We start from the raw sequence: 15,511 nt of genomic DNA, 5'->3' as shown, positions 1-15,511 counted from the left end.
AGAATAGTTGCCCTGTTGGTCTTTCACAATAAAAACATACGTTCCCAACACAATTATGTATTAGACTAACTACATTGACAGAACCAGTGTAATAGCTGCAACATACTTAGTTCAAGGAAAATATCACCACTGTGAAGCTTATCAATTACATAAAACTATTCTTTCAGCAAAAGTAAGAAGGGAAAATTGGGGGCAAAAGCAAAAGTGGGTGGTTCTCTCTTATCACATAGCGGGAAGTCCATATTTACTGACATTTCTGGCAACTTCCAAATACAATGGACTGTAGTTACCATGTTTGCTACAAACACCAAGGCGTACACCTGCTTTTGGGATCTCAAAACGCCTTTGGCACTAATCAGCTGTGCTATGTACTTATCAGAATATATACGGTTCTGTTACAGACTAGTATTCATCTATCCATTTGAAAGTGATGAGTTATGTACAACCAATTGACACAACTCGTCTGAATTATTCCTGATACTTCAGTCCAAACAAATGATAGAGGGAGGATGGGGGAAGCTACTGCTATGTCATCCCATCTCAAGTAAGCATTGTTATTCGAGAATTTCAAAATATGACTTGGTGGAAACAATGCAAAACAAAGTGGTTATATCAGTGTGAGTAATTTAGAATCAACTGCAATTCTCAAAAATAGAAAAAGCTAATGAAGTGACTAACACAGCATTAACTGGTTTCTATCCTGTTATCTCACCCATGAAAGAATTCCATGAATGACTATAGAAAGTGACTAATGAGAACCCAATGAGGAATTCATACAGCAAGAAAAATCTTGTCTGAGATTTCATTTGCCATCAGTGTAGCATTAAGATGCAAGTCTAGTTACTCGTCACATTTACTCATAACTATTCATTTTCTGCATACAGAAACAGAAAGTGAAATGTACACAATATTCATGGATTAAGGACATTCACAAGAACATCACTTAACATGAATAACTTTGGTTTCCTCCTACTGCAAAGTATTTACTGAAATCAATCCAAATTCATCCTTCTTCATTTCACTTCAAAAGGCACAATACAGATAGTAGTTCTGTACTTATCACACAATATAAAAAGCACAGAGGCCATCATATCCAAAACAGTAAGTAGGCATCTGATGAATTTACACACACACACACACACACACACACACACACACAAGATTTTGGCTCTTACTTGGGTTATCTAGCTTACATACAGTAAGTTCCCCTGGGGGCTGAGGATAAGACTAGGCCCTCGGTTTGGCTGTACTTGTTGTAAGAGGCGACTAAACAGCCACCGAGTAGATGGGACTTGATAGTCTGGGAAGGCAGCTCATCTGAGAGAAGGAAAACTCTGATCCCAAACCTCCACTGCCTTGGACTACATCCAGTTATGGAAAAGGCTTCAGGTGTCAACCTCGAGGCAAAATCCGGAGCCGGAGTCCACGGGACAGTTCATGGCTGAACACAGTCACGTTCTGGCAACTCCTGCAAAGCCACTGGAACCAACCATATTGGCTTCTGCCTTTCCACTGGACAATTTCAGCGACATGGAGAGGGGGGATTTGCTGCATGGGTGACAGCCTATCCTCCATACCTACTTTACCCAGGCTTCACACACAGGAGAGGACTCTCTGTTCCAGAACCACTATTCAGAGCGCGATACCATAGTCTTCCGAGACTGAAGGATACTAACACACACAATAAGTTGTATCTCATGTCACTACAAACACAGCAGAACCTTGCGCTTTTATTGGGTTAGGGACCACAGTCTCTAGGAATAGAGGTATTTCCTTTCCTGAGACTGCTTTAGGAAGTAGAACTAACTTTCTGAGGAACTCTGCGTTCCCAGAGTGGCTGTAGAAATGGAAGCATCTCCATTCTTTGAGAATCCTGCTCTAGATCAAAATGGGGAGTGGCAACTCCAATATCAGTGCAGGAAAGCAGGTAAACCTGCCCCCAGCATTTTTCAACCCTAACTATCTTACAGAGCTCCTTTGGCATTGCCAAGGGAACTCCAGAACGTAGGGTGTAACAGACCTCTGGAATCTTAGAAACAGTTCATTATTTCAGAGGCCCACTAAATCAAGGGTTCACTATACCTACCATGAACATGTTAAGAACTACCACTGTAGGTCAGGTCAACAGTCCAACTAGCTTAATTTTCGATCTTTCCACAGCAGCAACAGAAGAGTTCACAAATATGTCAGGATTGTAAGAGATACTGCCATAGAAGTTGACCAACCCTTTAAGATATTCAGAAAAGGCTCTGCTCACCATCACTGGCTAAGATTAGATTGCATACATAAGGACTATCCTTCTCTCTTGCACCCCCATCTTTGGAACCCCTTGCAGAAGGTTTTTGGTACTCCCACTCTGTCTGTTTTAAAGAAGGCTCTAAAAATATTCTTGTTCGTATGGTGATTAACTGCAGTTGCTACTGACGGGTTTCCCTCTGATTAGGTTTTTATGATGGTTTTAATGCTTTTGCATGTTAGCTTCACTCAGGATTCATGAGTGAAAGGCAGATAATAAACTAAAAAAAATTTCATGCTGAATAGCTAGCAATCACAATGAGTAATCTTCATTAACATATATCTCTATATTAACTATCTAATCCTTCCTTAAACATTTATATACCAGCTCTTACAATATCCTGTGGCAAGGATGTCTTCCTGTTGCTTGCATGTTGCACAAAAAGTACTTCATTTATTTCTCAAACACACTGGTAATATTTTTCATTTACCTACAAAATTTGTATAGTATGCAATATTTTAACAAAACTTACCAAGATGAGACAAATATATTAAAAGCTTATTTAGTGTATCGGACTCTTTGGGGCAAAAAGTGCTTGAATAACCTATCTATGCAAAGGCACAGTTTTGAAAATTTTGAAACTAGCACCAACTCCCAACAGAATCTCATGCTGAATCTTCAAAAGTTATTTTTAAAGTCCTTGGAAATTTTGCATTACATATGAGTCATTTCCAAGTTCTTACCTTTTCCCATAACAGTATGCAAGATAGTACAATATAAATCAAGGCAGCATTATATTCAAAATATGAATTCAACAGTGATATGCATCATTTTCCACTATTAAAAGCCGCACTCCTCCTGTGTAAATTAAATCCATTTAAGTATTTTCCCCACAGTGTCTTGCCTTCATGTTGACTGACGAACATCATATTAAATTACTTACATGTACTCAAAGCTCCAGAATTCTGATTTCTTGTCCTTTGAACAAACTCCTACAGATGTCAAAAGATCTAACATTTAATTATTTGCAGCACCTAATCTGATGCCCAACTGTGATACTAATTGTATATTGCAAACAGCCCAAAGTAAATGGATCTGCTTACAGCACAAGACAAACTCTTTGATGAAAAAGCCTTTAATAAAAACTTAAAGGAGAACTCTGCTACCTTTGAGCTTGTCAGTCCTACAGCTTGATAATATTCCAGCTACAGAATATGAAGTTCACATAGACCTGTCCAGGACACTAACCACAACTGAATTTACTATTGTTTATATTTTTAAGACCTGCTTCACACATTAATAGAGGTGTTTATTTCTGGTGAGTAAAACAGGTTTACAGTCCAAGTCTTGCTGAACACAATAGGTTTATGTCTGAGTAAACACCATTTGCAAACACTCGTACATATTACATTTTATTATAATATGGCAGACCCACTGCACTCAGGGCGCAACCCTAACCTACTTTCCAGCACTGGCATAGCTGTGCAAGTGGAACGTGTGCTGCAGTTGGATGGCACTCACGGAGTCCTCCTCAAAGGGAATGTTTGTTCCCTTACCTTGGAGCTGCATTGCCCTTATGTCAGTGCTGGAAAATGGGTTAGAATTGCAGCCTAAGTTACTAAACAGTTACATTTGAAGCGGGTCTTTTTTAAAGAATATGTGCATCCATATCACACCTGAAATTTAGAGGGGAAAGTGCACAGCTGTCTAATAAAAACTTTCTTGCAGTTTTTGTGATTATGCCTTTGCTATGGCTCTGTAACCTATCTAAAATGTAACAGGTAAGGCAATCCTGAGATAATGACATAAAAATAGGCAAATGAGACATACAAAAATGCTATACTATTTTTAAAGTGTTTCACCCTCTCATTGCTGCTATGCAGCAATCGCACCCCCACATTTCTGCAACATATGGAAGAGCGAGATAACTTTTAATTACTTTTTTAGTTTAACTCTTACCTCTTCAGGCATTATTTCTTTATATTCAGTCAAGGTTTTTGGAATACCAATTGTTTAGGGAATGGATGCAGGTCTGTTTGCCTTTTGCTACCGTATCCTTTGCTGACCACCAGATCATCATACAGGACTGTCTATATTAAGGTGAAGTGGAAAAACAGCACTCTACTATTATAAAATCTAAACCATCCATCCAACATGCCTCAAATTTGGGTCAGTAACTATGTCTCACTATCCACCACCCCTCTATGTTGTGAGATCCACTGAGAAAATGAGGAAGATACAGCAATTTGAATACTTTTTTAAAATCTTGGAATTTGCAACTCTTTCCCAAATATTGCTATCTTGCAGTCATTTCCCTTAAAGCAAGTCCAAAAATCCAGGCTTGTTTTAGGGTTAGATGATGCTTTTCCTTTTCTGAATAAAATACAACAAATATTGAGAATAACTGACATTTAAAGTCCCATTGTTCCCAACAGACAACTGTACTGGAATTTAATGCAGGGCATGTTTGTTTCAGGGTGGAGGAAGAAGATTGACAGTTTTTAGATCTTTTTGTCTGCTCTCAACAAACATGGCTGCCTCCTGTTGAGCAGAAAGCAGTCAGAGTTAAAATTCTTTTATTCATAAAATTAACAACATTTGCCAATTCCTCTTGAAATATTCAGAGTTCCTATTGTTCATGATCCACCATCTCCACAACTTTGGTTTAGATCAGTGGTTCTCAAACTGTGGGCCCAGGACCCACCAGTGGACTACAATGGACCAGTGGATTACAATATTCAGTAATTCCATTTTTGGTGGTTCTCAAAAATGACAGGGTAGATTAGGCTATATGCATCAAGGATTAAACAAGCTGCTACTTGGGGGAGGAGATTTCTACACAATCACCACTGTAACCACACCCCTAGGCATTTATAAATCAGGCAGTGTGCCTTTAGTACCTCTGAAAAGTTTGAGAATCACTGGCTAGTTTCCTTGAGAAATAACTCACCTGACTACACTTTCATTCACAATAACAAAACCACTTCTCTAACTTGGTTTGAACTGGTTCAGAATTAACATGAATTAAAGTTCTATCATCTCCCAAAGTCCATAAAAAGTCTCCTATGAAATGACCAAGTTGTAGGGACTTCGACATTTATCCAGCAGCAGCCATTTCAAACTGCTTTATTGGAAGTAAAAGGGCTCCCATTTCCCATGCTGCCTCTTCCTTACTTTCAGCAATCAAAGCACATTTAACTAAAATATATTTCAGAAAAGTTAATGAAGCTTATTTCCCAGGTAAGTGCATAGGATTGAAACACTAAATTGTGGGTAAGCTACTTGAAGTCAGTAGGCCTTGCTTCTCAGTAAACACATATAACACTGAAATTAATTTTGAGGAGAAGTGACCAGATTCACTTTTCAGAGGGCTGAAACACCAGAGAAGACAAAAAGCATGTCATTACCTGCTTTCTGTTCCACTTCTATAAACTAATACAAAGGGAAGGGATGAAAACTAACTCATCCTTGAGGACTCCAAAGAAAGAGTTATTGGAGAGTCCTTGTGTATGTCCCCCATTTGAAGACCTTGAAGCTTACTATTGCTATAGTAAGCACATACATATATACACATACCGGGGTGTATGGGGTGGGGTAGTACCTCTGGTGTAGGGCAGCTTGTCCACCTTTGGTCCTGTCACTCAGCTCTCACCTATGGCTCCCAGTAGCTGTAGCATGCGCAGCGGCCACACCCTGGGCAACAGCTTCAACAGGCTGGCCAAACCAGGTTGAGGGTAGCCATCGGGTCATTGACCTTCAGCGAGATTGGGGACTTGTCTATCCCAAGCATGTGAAGACAGACTCTGGCAGACTGAGTGGATGAGACCTACTAGAATAGGACCAACGGTCATGAAGGCGGTTTCTGCAAGCAACATGGTAAGCTAAGAGCACAGCAAGACACGAAAGACGCCCTGGTTAACCACTGCACCCAGCCCATCTCCAACCATCTCGACTTTTGACCTGCCATTGGAGCAAGATGGAATCTGGAAAGCGAGAGTGAGGCTGACTATGCGTACATCTCCCTCACTTTAATCCAATTCACGCGCAAGCCTTGACATCCCAGGTGTCACCCCTGGGGGCTGGGGGATAAGAATAGGCCCTCAGGTTGGCTGTACTTGTCGTAAGAGGCAACTACACCACCACCAGGTAGATGGGACTCGATAGCTTGGGAATGCAGCTCATCTGAGAGAAGGAAAACTCTGATCCCAAACCTCCACTGCCTTGTGGCTAGTTATGGAAAAGCCTTCAGCAGTCAACCTCGAGGCAAAATCCAAAGCAGGAGTCCCTGAGGCAGTTCATGGTTGAACACAGTCACATTCTGGCAACTCCTGCAATGCCGCTAGAACCAATCATATTGGCTTCTGCCTTTCCACTGGACCATTTCAGTGACATGGAGAGGGGGGGATTTGCTGCATGGGTAACATCCTATCCTCCATACCTACTTTACCCAGGCTTCACACACAGGAGAGGACATTCTGTTCCAGAACCACCATTCAGAGCGCGATACCATAGTCTTCTGAGACTGAAGGATGCCAAAGAAGTAAACACCCAAGTAGAAATTCTACCAGTAGTTCCTGCAATCACTCCTCCAGCAAGCCTGACTTCTACCTCCGTTTAGACCTGGGGTCGGCAACCTGCGGCTCTAGAGCCGCATGCGGCTCTTTTAGCTCTCTCCTGCAGCTCGAGACTCCTGGTGAAAGTGGTGACACTCGCTGTTCTGGAGCGTGGCCATTTTGTGGAGGCAGAGAGGATGAGGCGAGGCTGGTCAGAGAAGCGCAGGAAAGGGCGCCTTGTTAGAGCCAGAGCCGCGTGGGGGGGGGCACTCTTGGGCTGCACTACTGGGGCTGACTTCTGAGTAGACAGGGAGAAGATCTGCTCTCAAGCTGCTCTCCTGTCCACACATCCCTAGGAGTGAGCCCCCATTGACTCTCCTGGGGCTGACTTCTGAGTAGACAGGGAGAGGATCTGCTCTCAAGCTGCTCTCCTGTCCACGCATGCCTGGGAGTGAGCCCCGTTGACTCTACTGGGGCTGACTTGTGAGTAGGCAGGGAGAGGATCCGCTTGCAGGCTGCACTCCTGTCCACACATCCCTGGGAGTGAGCCCCCCTTGACTCTACTGGGGCTGACTTGTGAGTAGACAGGTAGAGGAGGGGCTCTGAGGCTGCTGTACTCTCCACACTTTCCTGGGAGTGAGCCCCCGTTGACTCTACTGGGACTTACTTCTAAGGAGACAGGCAGAGGATGTCCCCTGGTTCTGGTGTTATGTGAGAGTGTAAAGAGCATCTCCCTATCCACTCTGTCCATCCCCTGCATAATTTTGTATGTCTCAATCATGTCCCCCCTCAGGCGCCTCTTTTCTATGCTGAAGAGGCCCAAACGCCGTAGCCTTTCCTCATAAGGAAGGTGCCCCAGCACCTACAAGGGACCTACAAGAGGGGGCTACATTACAAAAATGGGACCTGTAAGAGGGGAACACATTATAAAAGTTGCATATACAAGAGGGGTGTGCATTATAAATTGGGACATAAAAGGGGGAATAATAACTGTAAATCTCTTTATTGTATTGAAAAATACTTGTCATTAGATTTTGTATTTCATTGTACCTCTTTTACAATACTGTGGAAAAGACACAAAGATGACTATTTACTGTTGGTCAGGATTTTCTGCACCAGCCCAAATCTTGCCTATAGCACCAAATTGGCTAGGGCAGGCCCTGGGAAAATAAATTAGTATTTAATTTAAATTTATTTTATTTTAGCTCTTTCGTTTTTTATATGTAATTCTAAATTTAATGCAACACACTATAGTTTTTTTATACATAGCATAAAGGTAAAAAAAACTATATATGCAGTGTTATCTTCATTTTAGATGTCAAAGGGGTTTTGTGGCTCCCGAGGTTTTCTTTTCTCTGGAAAACGGGTCCAAATGGCTCTTTGAATGTTTAAGGTTGCCAGACCCCTGGTTTAGACAGATGGCAATGCATGGATTTTTTTGGCTCTCAGCCTGGAGGCAACGCAGAGCAGAAGGATGAAGAATGTTGCCTGGTTGCCTCAGCATATTGGGGGTGGATGGGAATATATTCCTCCCTCAAAACCCAAAAAGCAGGGTGCTTTTGAAGGTGACTGTGAACCAATACAAAAACCTTCAACCCCTTTACTTGGTTTGACTCCAGTTGTGATAACCAGACACTACTGCCCTTATTGCTCAGAATTCCTTGCTGTCCTTCCATTTTCAGCTTGAGATACTTTCTCAATTTTCTTTCTTCCTACATGTAATTAAAAAAATGTATCTTTGCAGTACTGCATACAGAATCACCAAGCTTCACAGAGACTTAGACAAAATAAACGATAATGACCAACATCTTTCGTTTACAGACAAGCTAGAAAGTTGATCCAGCCCTCTCCAATTCCTCCAATTGTTGATATCACTTTGGGCCGAAGTGCAGAGGAGGTGGTATCACCTCAGACACTTCACTGGGCTTCCTCTAGAAAAGTGGTTCCCAACCTTCAGAAGCTCAAGGGCCACTGAGGTAAAAATGCAATTGGTGTGGACCACATGCAACCCCCACCCCACCCCTGCACACAAAAAATACAATTAAATTTGCAATAGAGAAGCTTTATTAGATTATTTCTAGAGAAATTTGTTGCTAACTGCAGCTGCAGTCTGTTCTCCATGCCAGTGGTTCTCACACATTAGCACCAGGACCCACTTTTTAGAATGAGAATCTGTCAAGACCCACCAGAAGTGATGACATCAAGCAGGAAAATGTTTTAACAACCCTAGGCTGCAATCCTACCCACACTTACCCAGGAGTAAGTCCCATTGATCATCATTGTTAAAAGTACATACACAGTACTTGTTAAAAGTACAGGTCTGTAACATTTCCCCAAATGCACATACCATGGTAGCATCAAGTCTAATATATTAAAAGTAAAATATTGAAATGAATGGAGACCCACCTGAAATTGGCTTGCAACCCACCCAGTGGGTACCGACCCACAGTTTGAGAAACACTGCTCCATGCTCTCTGGTGGTCTGGGGAGAAGCATCTCCTCCACAAGTTATAGTGGAGGCTGTTCCTATAGAATTTCTGCCCGGACACTTACTATACACTAGCGGTAGGAGCATTTTGAGGAAGCACTGTGCTTTGTAGAAACGCATGAGGCAGTTGTTCCTCAGGACTCTTTGCAAGTGATTGGGAAAGCTTCATCTTCAAAGTTTCTGCTTGGACAAATTTCTCCCTACCCAATGTCAAGTTGAAAGACCAAGGCAAAGTGTAGGTATATGGAACCTAATTTATAAAGTCCATATAATATACAAGACTGTACAAAATCCTTACTTCTTACATGACACAAAGATTGAGGCAGCCACCATAATTTCCCATGCTTTGGGAACATGAGGGAAAATTGCAAGCATCTGAATGCTAATTAACTTAAACTGAAGGTTTTTAATATTTGAATTGTTTGTTTGCCCTACTCTCTCCAGTACAAGGAAGATAACAGAGGTTATAGCAAATGATTCACTGCTTCTCAATCATGAAGTTAGGGTGCCACTGGCAATGCACTTAATGCTCTTAAATAAGTAGCTTCGATAAAAATGCCTGAACAGAGTTTAGAACAGAAAAGTCACTCTGAAGTGCTAACTGCATTATTTTTCAAAGTGAACATAATTTCGTTTCTCTGCACATTTCACCACTTACTATGAACAGCATGGTATAAGTTATTTTGTTACAATAAAAATAAAACATAGTAGAGTTGATAGCGTTGAACTTCACTCAAAATACAAATTCAAATCCTAAACCAGTCCTGTAGTGTAGTGGTGTTGCTAGGGGGGGTGCGGGCCACACCGGGTGACACGCCCTGGGGGGTGACGAGCTAAAATCATGCCTTTATGAGCTGCCACGTCGTGCCATAAACTGTTGGATGCGGAATGACCAGTGGAACACAATGCAAAAAACCCCATTGAGATAGCTCCTTTCCTTCAAAAGTTATGGCCAAAAAACCAGAAGGAAACAATGCATGGAGCCCTATGGAAAGAAAGTGAGCCGTATCGCGCATTTACTCGCGAGTAGGCATACTTGCCATAGTCCATCCGAAAGGGCTGGCTGAGAGGACTCCAACAACGTCAGAATGGTCCCGATTCAGTAAATGCAGCCCCCAAAAAACACCCGAGAAGGAGGTCCCTATTCAGCCCTATGGAAAGCAAGCAAAACCACGTGGCTGCGTTTACTCACGAGTCGGCGCACTTGCCTTAGTCTGTCAGAAAGGGCAAGCTGAGAGGACTCCAACAACGTCAGAATGATCCTGATCCAATGACTGCAGCCCCAAAAAAACACCAGAGAAGGAGGTTCCCCCTCCCAGCTCTATGGGAAGGGAAAGGAAGCCACATGGCTGCATTTACTCACGAGTAGGCAACCTTGCTTTGCTCCGTCCAAAAGGGCAACTGAGAGGACTCCAACATCAGAATGGTCCTGATCCAAAGAATGCAGCTCCAAAAACATTTGAGGAGGAGGTCCCTCCCCCCAGCTGCGATTGTATGGAGCCCTATGGGAAGCGAAGCAGCCTCATGTAGCTTTTACTCACGAATAGGCAGATGTGCCTTGGCTGATTGTCAGGCCAGGCAAAGAATGTGAGGACACCAGAATGGTCCCGATCCGATGGAGTGTGTGTATGTGTGTGAGAGAGAGAGAGACTCCACAAGTTTTCAAAAACACTAAAATCAGAATTTGGAGGAATAATACTATCATGTTATATCAATCTACGTGTAATTTCATGCAGACTGCAATGAAACAAACCACATTGAAGTATCTGTGTTCTATCAAAAGGTACTGCCAAAAAACCAGTGGGGGCAGGGCAATGGTACATCAGCACGCCCACCACCTGGGGTGTTGCCCTGCCTACTGCATGGGGTGATGCGCAGGCCTCCTGCACCAGGTGACACAAATCCTAGTGACACCACTGCTATAGTGGTCTTTGTTACAAGTAATGATCTCCCAGTCATGTCATCAGGACAGCAACCATATGCACAGTCCTGACCTCCTTGAAAAGCAAGATATAAAAGAATTCTGAATTACACCACTAATGACAAAAGATTATCTCAAAATAGAAAAGAATATATATATTAATATATAAATATATTAATTTTGGGTTAACAAACAAACCTGGGGATACTTTTGACGCTTTCTGAAACTGCATAACCAATAAGATTATGATGATTAAGAATATTTACACAGCTTTTCAACAAAAAAGTTTCCAAAGAGGTTTACATAGCAAAATAAATCAAATAGTTCCCTGTTCCCAGAGGGCACACAGTCAAAAAAGAGGCGCAGAAGAGATGCCAGCAACAGCCACTGGAAGAGTAGCCAAGCTGGGGTAAAGAAGGACAATTGCTCTCTCCCTGCTAACTATAAGAGGGCACAATGCTCTTCATTGAGATTACTTGATCCAAGCTACCAGCTCTGTATTTACTGCTGAGTTAGCAAAAAGATTAGAACCAGTAACAGGTTCTTAAACTGGTAGGTCACAATCCACCAGCCTGAGAACCACTGCTGTTGCCCCCTTAAGAGGTGGAGAAAGGGGGAAGGAAGTGACATGATCAAGGCAGGAGACTTGGGGGCTTTTTTGTAACTCACCATAGTCTCTGCTGGCTTCCAGGGGGGTGCAGGGACTACCTCAGAGCTCTTTGCAGGGTGATCACAAAACCAGAAATGGGTCACATTTTTCAGTGTTTAGAGGCACAGGGAGCCCTGTCACCCTGAAACCAGCAGGGACTGTAGTGAGTTACAAAAAAGTACCTATATCCCCCCACAGAAGCAATCCTGGGGATTGCATAGCTGCTTTCCACTTCAACCCCAAAAAGACTTATCCCAGTCCTCACACCCCCAGAGAATTTGAGAACCAGTGCACTACACTCTAAATATTAATTGACAGAGTAGAAAATATATGTACAGCAATCCTCACTTAACCTAGTTGTATGCACAAAATGTGGTTGGTAAGAGTTTAAGGGTAACAAATCCAAGTTAAATTATTTCAGGCAGACTCCATACAAGAGACAGAAGGTTAGTTAATAACTGTGTTTTTCAGTGGTTTCATTGCCAGATAATATGTTTCCTTAGTTTAACTGCAATAATCTTTTAAACACACACTGCTATTATCCCTTCCCAAGCAGGTCAATTCTTTCAAAGATCTGAACGCTTTATCTGCAGTATTCATTGCTCTATCAGTAATTATGTCGGTGAGAAACATTTCCCTTGATTAATTCTACTTGGCAATCACACACTGGCACTTTAAAAAAAAAAAAGATAAGGCTCATCTCTATTCGGATAAGAAATGTCATAGCCTTTAGGTTTCCTGCAACCAGGAAGTATTTTCTGAGAATGCTAGTATCTCCTTACACAGAAAACCTTTCCCAATCACTACATCAATCAACTCTTGCAATCTGGCAACTTTCCCTTTACAACCCTTACCATGCCTTGAAGGTAGTCACTTGCTCTCCTTCCAGGTATAACATTTTCAAAATATTAAAGCAGAGTTTTGTTAATCAAGTGACACTAACCAATGAGCAGTGTCCTACCCCATGATGGACAACAGCCATTCTTCAAGAAATAATTTCTTCACACACACTCACACACACCAGGATATGCTCTCCAATCCTAACAAGAAAGGGGGAGCATCAAACAATTATAGGGAAACCAGTGGCTTTGCTAGTACTTCCCAAAACTTACCAAAACTGCCTCCAAAACACCAAAATAGTCTTCAAAAATGGGGCAGGCAGAAAGTGGTGTAATTAGCTGTCAACCATGTTCCACGCAGCATTCAAAAGGGAAAGAGAAAAAGTATACTTTCCCAGTGACAAACATAGCTGTTTGTGTGCTAGGAAAATACAGCCACAAAACACACTTGCTGGGTGAAAGCCTTTTGATCCTCCCCATATTTACAAATAATAAATTTTTTGTAAAGTTGTGGTGCTCTATGAACAAGCAATAATAATTTCAAAATTCCAGTAATATATTCAAAGATTAGAATACTAGGTGGAAACACTGACATATGCCCAACGCCAAATAAGCCTGGATACTGTATTTCAGTTACCAATGCTCAGCTATAATATTAAAATTAGCTCAAACAGTATCCTAAGATAACTGGAATCTTCCTGCTTTCAGCTGAGCAAAGGGTCATTCTTTTATCCAGCTTCAACTGCAGTATAAAGGGGCACTACACAGGTTAGGATATGCCAACAGACAGAACATTTGTGTGTTGATTGTTACCAATGAAATCTGAATTGAAAGCAGTTTGCTTTGTGCAATAGGTCAATCATGATTGCCCAGGACATGTTACAGAGAACACAAACATATCAGGCTGTTCCATGTGACACTTAAGACACAAGTTTCATGAATCCCGCCCCCCCAAAGTGTTTTCCTGAACAACAAATGGAATAGTTTCCAGTTAGTCACTTTTGTTTGAAAGCAATGTGAAGACATATTGTGCCTAAATATCTACTTGGAAATTAAAGTAGTACTTCTGAATACACAAAGAAATAGTTAAGCAAAATTCTGAAACAGTTCTGCTTAAAAACCATTAATATACATTCTGCTCTGACAAGGTAACAATCTATCAGACTTTTCTTATCCATAACTTCAACAACCACAAAAAAGAGATTGACCTCTGGAACATGGAAAGGCTAACTGAGCAAAGATGCAAAGTGGTGTCCTCATATTTAACAGGGCAAAGCAACTGCAGGATTCACCAGCTCACAGCCCAATCCTATCCACACTTTCCTAGGAGTAAGTCCCACTGAATCTAATGGGACTCACTTCCGAGTAGACATGCATAGGATCGGGCTGTCAGTCTCTTCTAGTAGCTGTCTGCAGGCATTTCTTCTACATCTTTTTAGATTGTAAGCCTTTTTAGGACAGGGGACTCCTGCCTTGTTCTTGCTATGCAAATCACTTTGCAGAGTTTTTTCGTTGCTGCTGAAAGCAGTATTTATAATAGAATGTAGTTAGCACTGACAGAATCCAGGCTTCATTCTCCCTCTGTTAATGTATCAAGCTGCAGAGCCATAAGCCTTTCCATTTACAACATTCATGCAGAAGAGGACGCTCCTGAAATAACAGAGGCTGCAATCCCAGCCACACTTTCCTGGGAGTAAGCTCCATTAACTATAATGGGACTGACTTCTGAGTAGGCATGCCTAAGATTGGGCTGTAAGGCTACAATCCTATTCACGCGTTCCTGGGAGTAAGTGCCACTGACTCTAATGGGACTTACTTCCGAGTAGACAGGAATAGGGTTGGGCTCCGAGTTCTGTACATAGTATTATCCTCTCTTTAAGTACTTCGTGGACTTCTCGCAACTAAACTCGTGCAGAAACTAAGGCTGCTTGCCTATCTGCACTTTCCTGGGAGTAAGCCCCATTAACTCTTCCGAGTAGACATGCAGAACCGACCCGGCGGTGGTGGTGCGGCTGCACTTCCACCCGAGCAGCCCCTCCTGCCTGGACACCCAGAAAGCGCGGCAGCCGCCGCCGCCCGGCTCCCGAAGCCCGGCGCGCAGCAGCCCCATGAGCCGAGCCTCCCGCCGGGCTCCAGCCTGCGCCGCTGCCTCCGCCAAGAGAGCGCGAGGGCGGCTCCCCCACCCCGGAGCCGAGGCGGCAGCGAGCGCAGCCCCAGCCCCGGCAGGCATCCCGCCGCCCGAGACTTCCCGCTGCCGCCTCCAACTTTTCCTCCGCCAACTTCGCTGGGATGGAGGCGGCGAGGGGACTCCAGCCCCCCAGGGACCGTTCCCGGCCTGGCTCCCTGCGCCCGCCTCCCGCTTACCGGCATCATCTTGGCCCCGAACCGCATCGAGGCAGGCAGGCAGGCAGGCAGGCGGGCGGCGCGGGCTCCCCCCTCCCGGAACCGAGGAGGAGACCAATGGCCGGGGCCTGGGGAGGCGGAGCGGCGGCCTGGCCTGGGAACCTGTTGCAGGAGGCGGCCCGGCCGGCAGCGCCGCTCTCGGGGAGGCCGGTGGGGGCTCGCGAGGCCTGCGCCTTCCTCCGCTCCGAGCTTTGTCTCCTCCGACCGCCGCGCTCTCTCCACAAACCAGGCGGCCGCCGCCCTCCGAAACTGTCCCCCGCCGACCCGGCAGGGAGGAGTCTCCGAGCCCCGGCGCCGCCCCCAGGAGGCGGGTTGGGCTCGGCTCAGGCGAGGCTGGCAGCTGCTCGCCTCCCTCCCGCCTCCACCACCGGCTTGGGAGAACTGCCCCCCGGCCGTGGGGAAGGGGGAGCAGCAGCCCGTCA

General features: G+C 43.8%; 1 protein-coding gene across 1 annotated transcript in view; it reads right to left on the bottom strand.

The window, feature by feature from the left end:
• The window catches only part of TP53BP2 (tumor protein p53 binding protein 2), a 73,833-nt gene extending 58,740 nt beyond the window's left edge, over nt 1-15,093 (bottom strand). The window contains exon 1 of the mRNA XM_066618709.1: nt 15,051-15,093. Within this exon, the coding sequence (XP_066474806.1) occupies nt 15,051-15,077 (27 nt within the window). The 5' untranslated portion in view covers nt 15,078-15,093. The remainder of the gene's footprint in view (nt 1-15,050) is intronic.
• Between the last annotated feature and the right edge of the window lie 418 nt (nt 15,094-15,511).

The sequence above is a fragment of the Tiliqua scincoides genome, chromosome 1 (assembly GCF_035046505.1).
Source record: "Tiliqua scincoides isolate rTilSci1 chromosome 1, rTilSci1.hap2, whole genome shotgun sequence".
NCBI classification, from domain to species: Eukaryota; Metazoa; Chordata; class Lepidosauria; order Squamata; family Scincidae; genus Tiliqua; species Tiliqua scincoides.
This window is presented reverse-complemented; position numbering and strand designations above follow the sequence as displayed.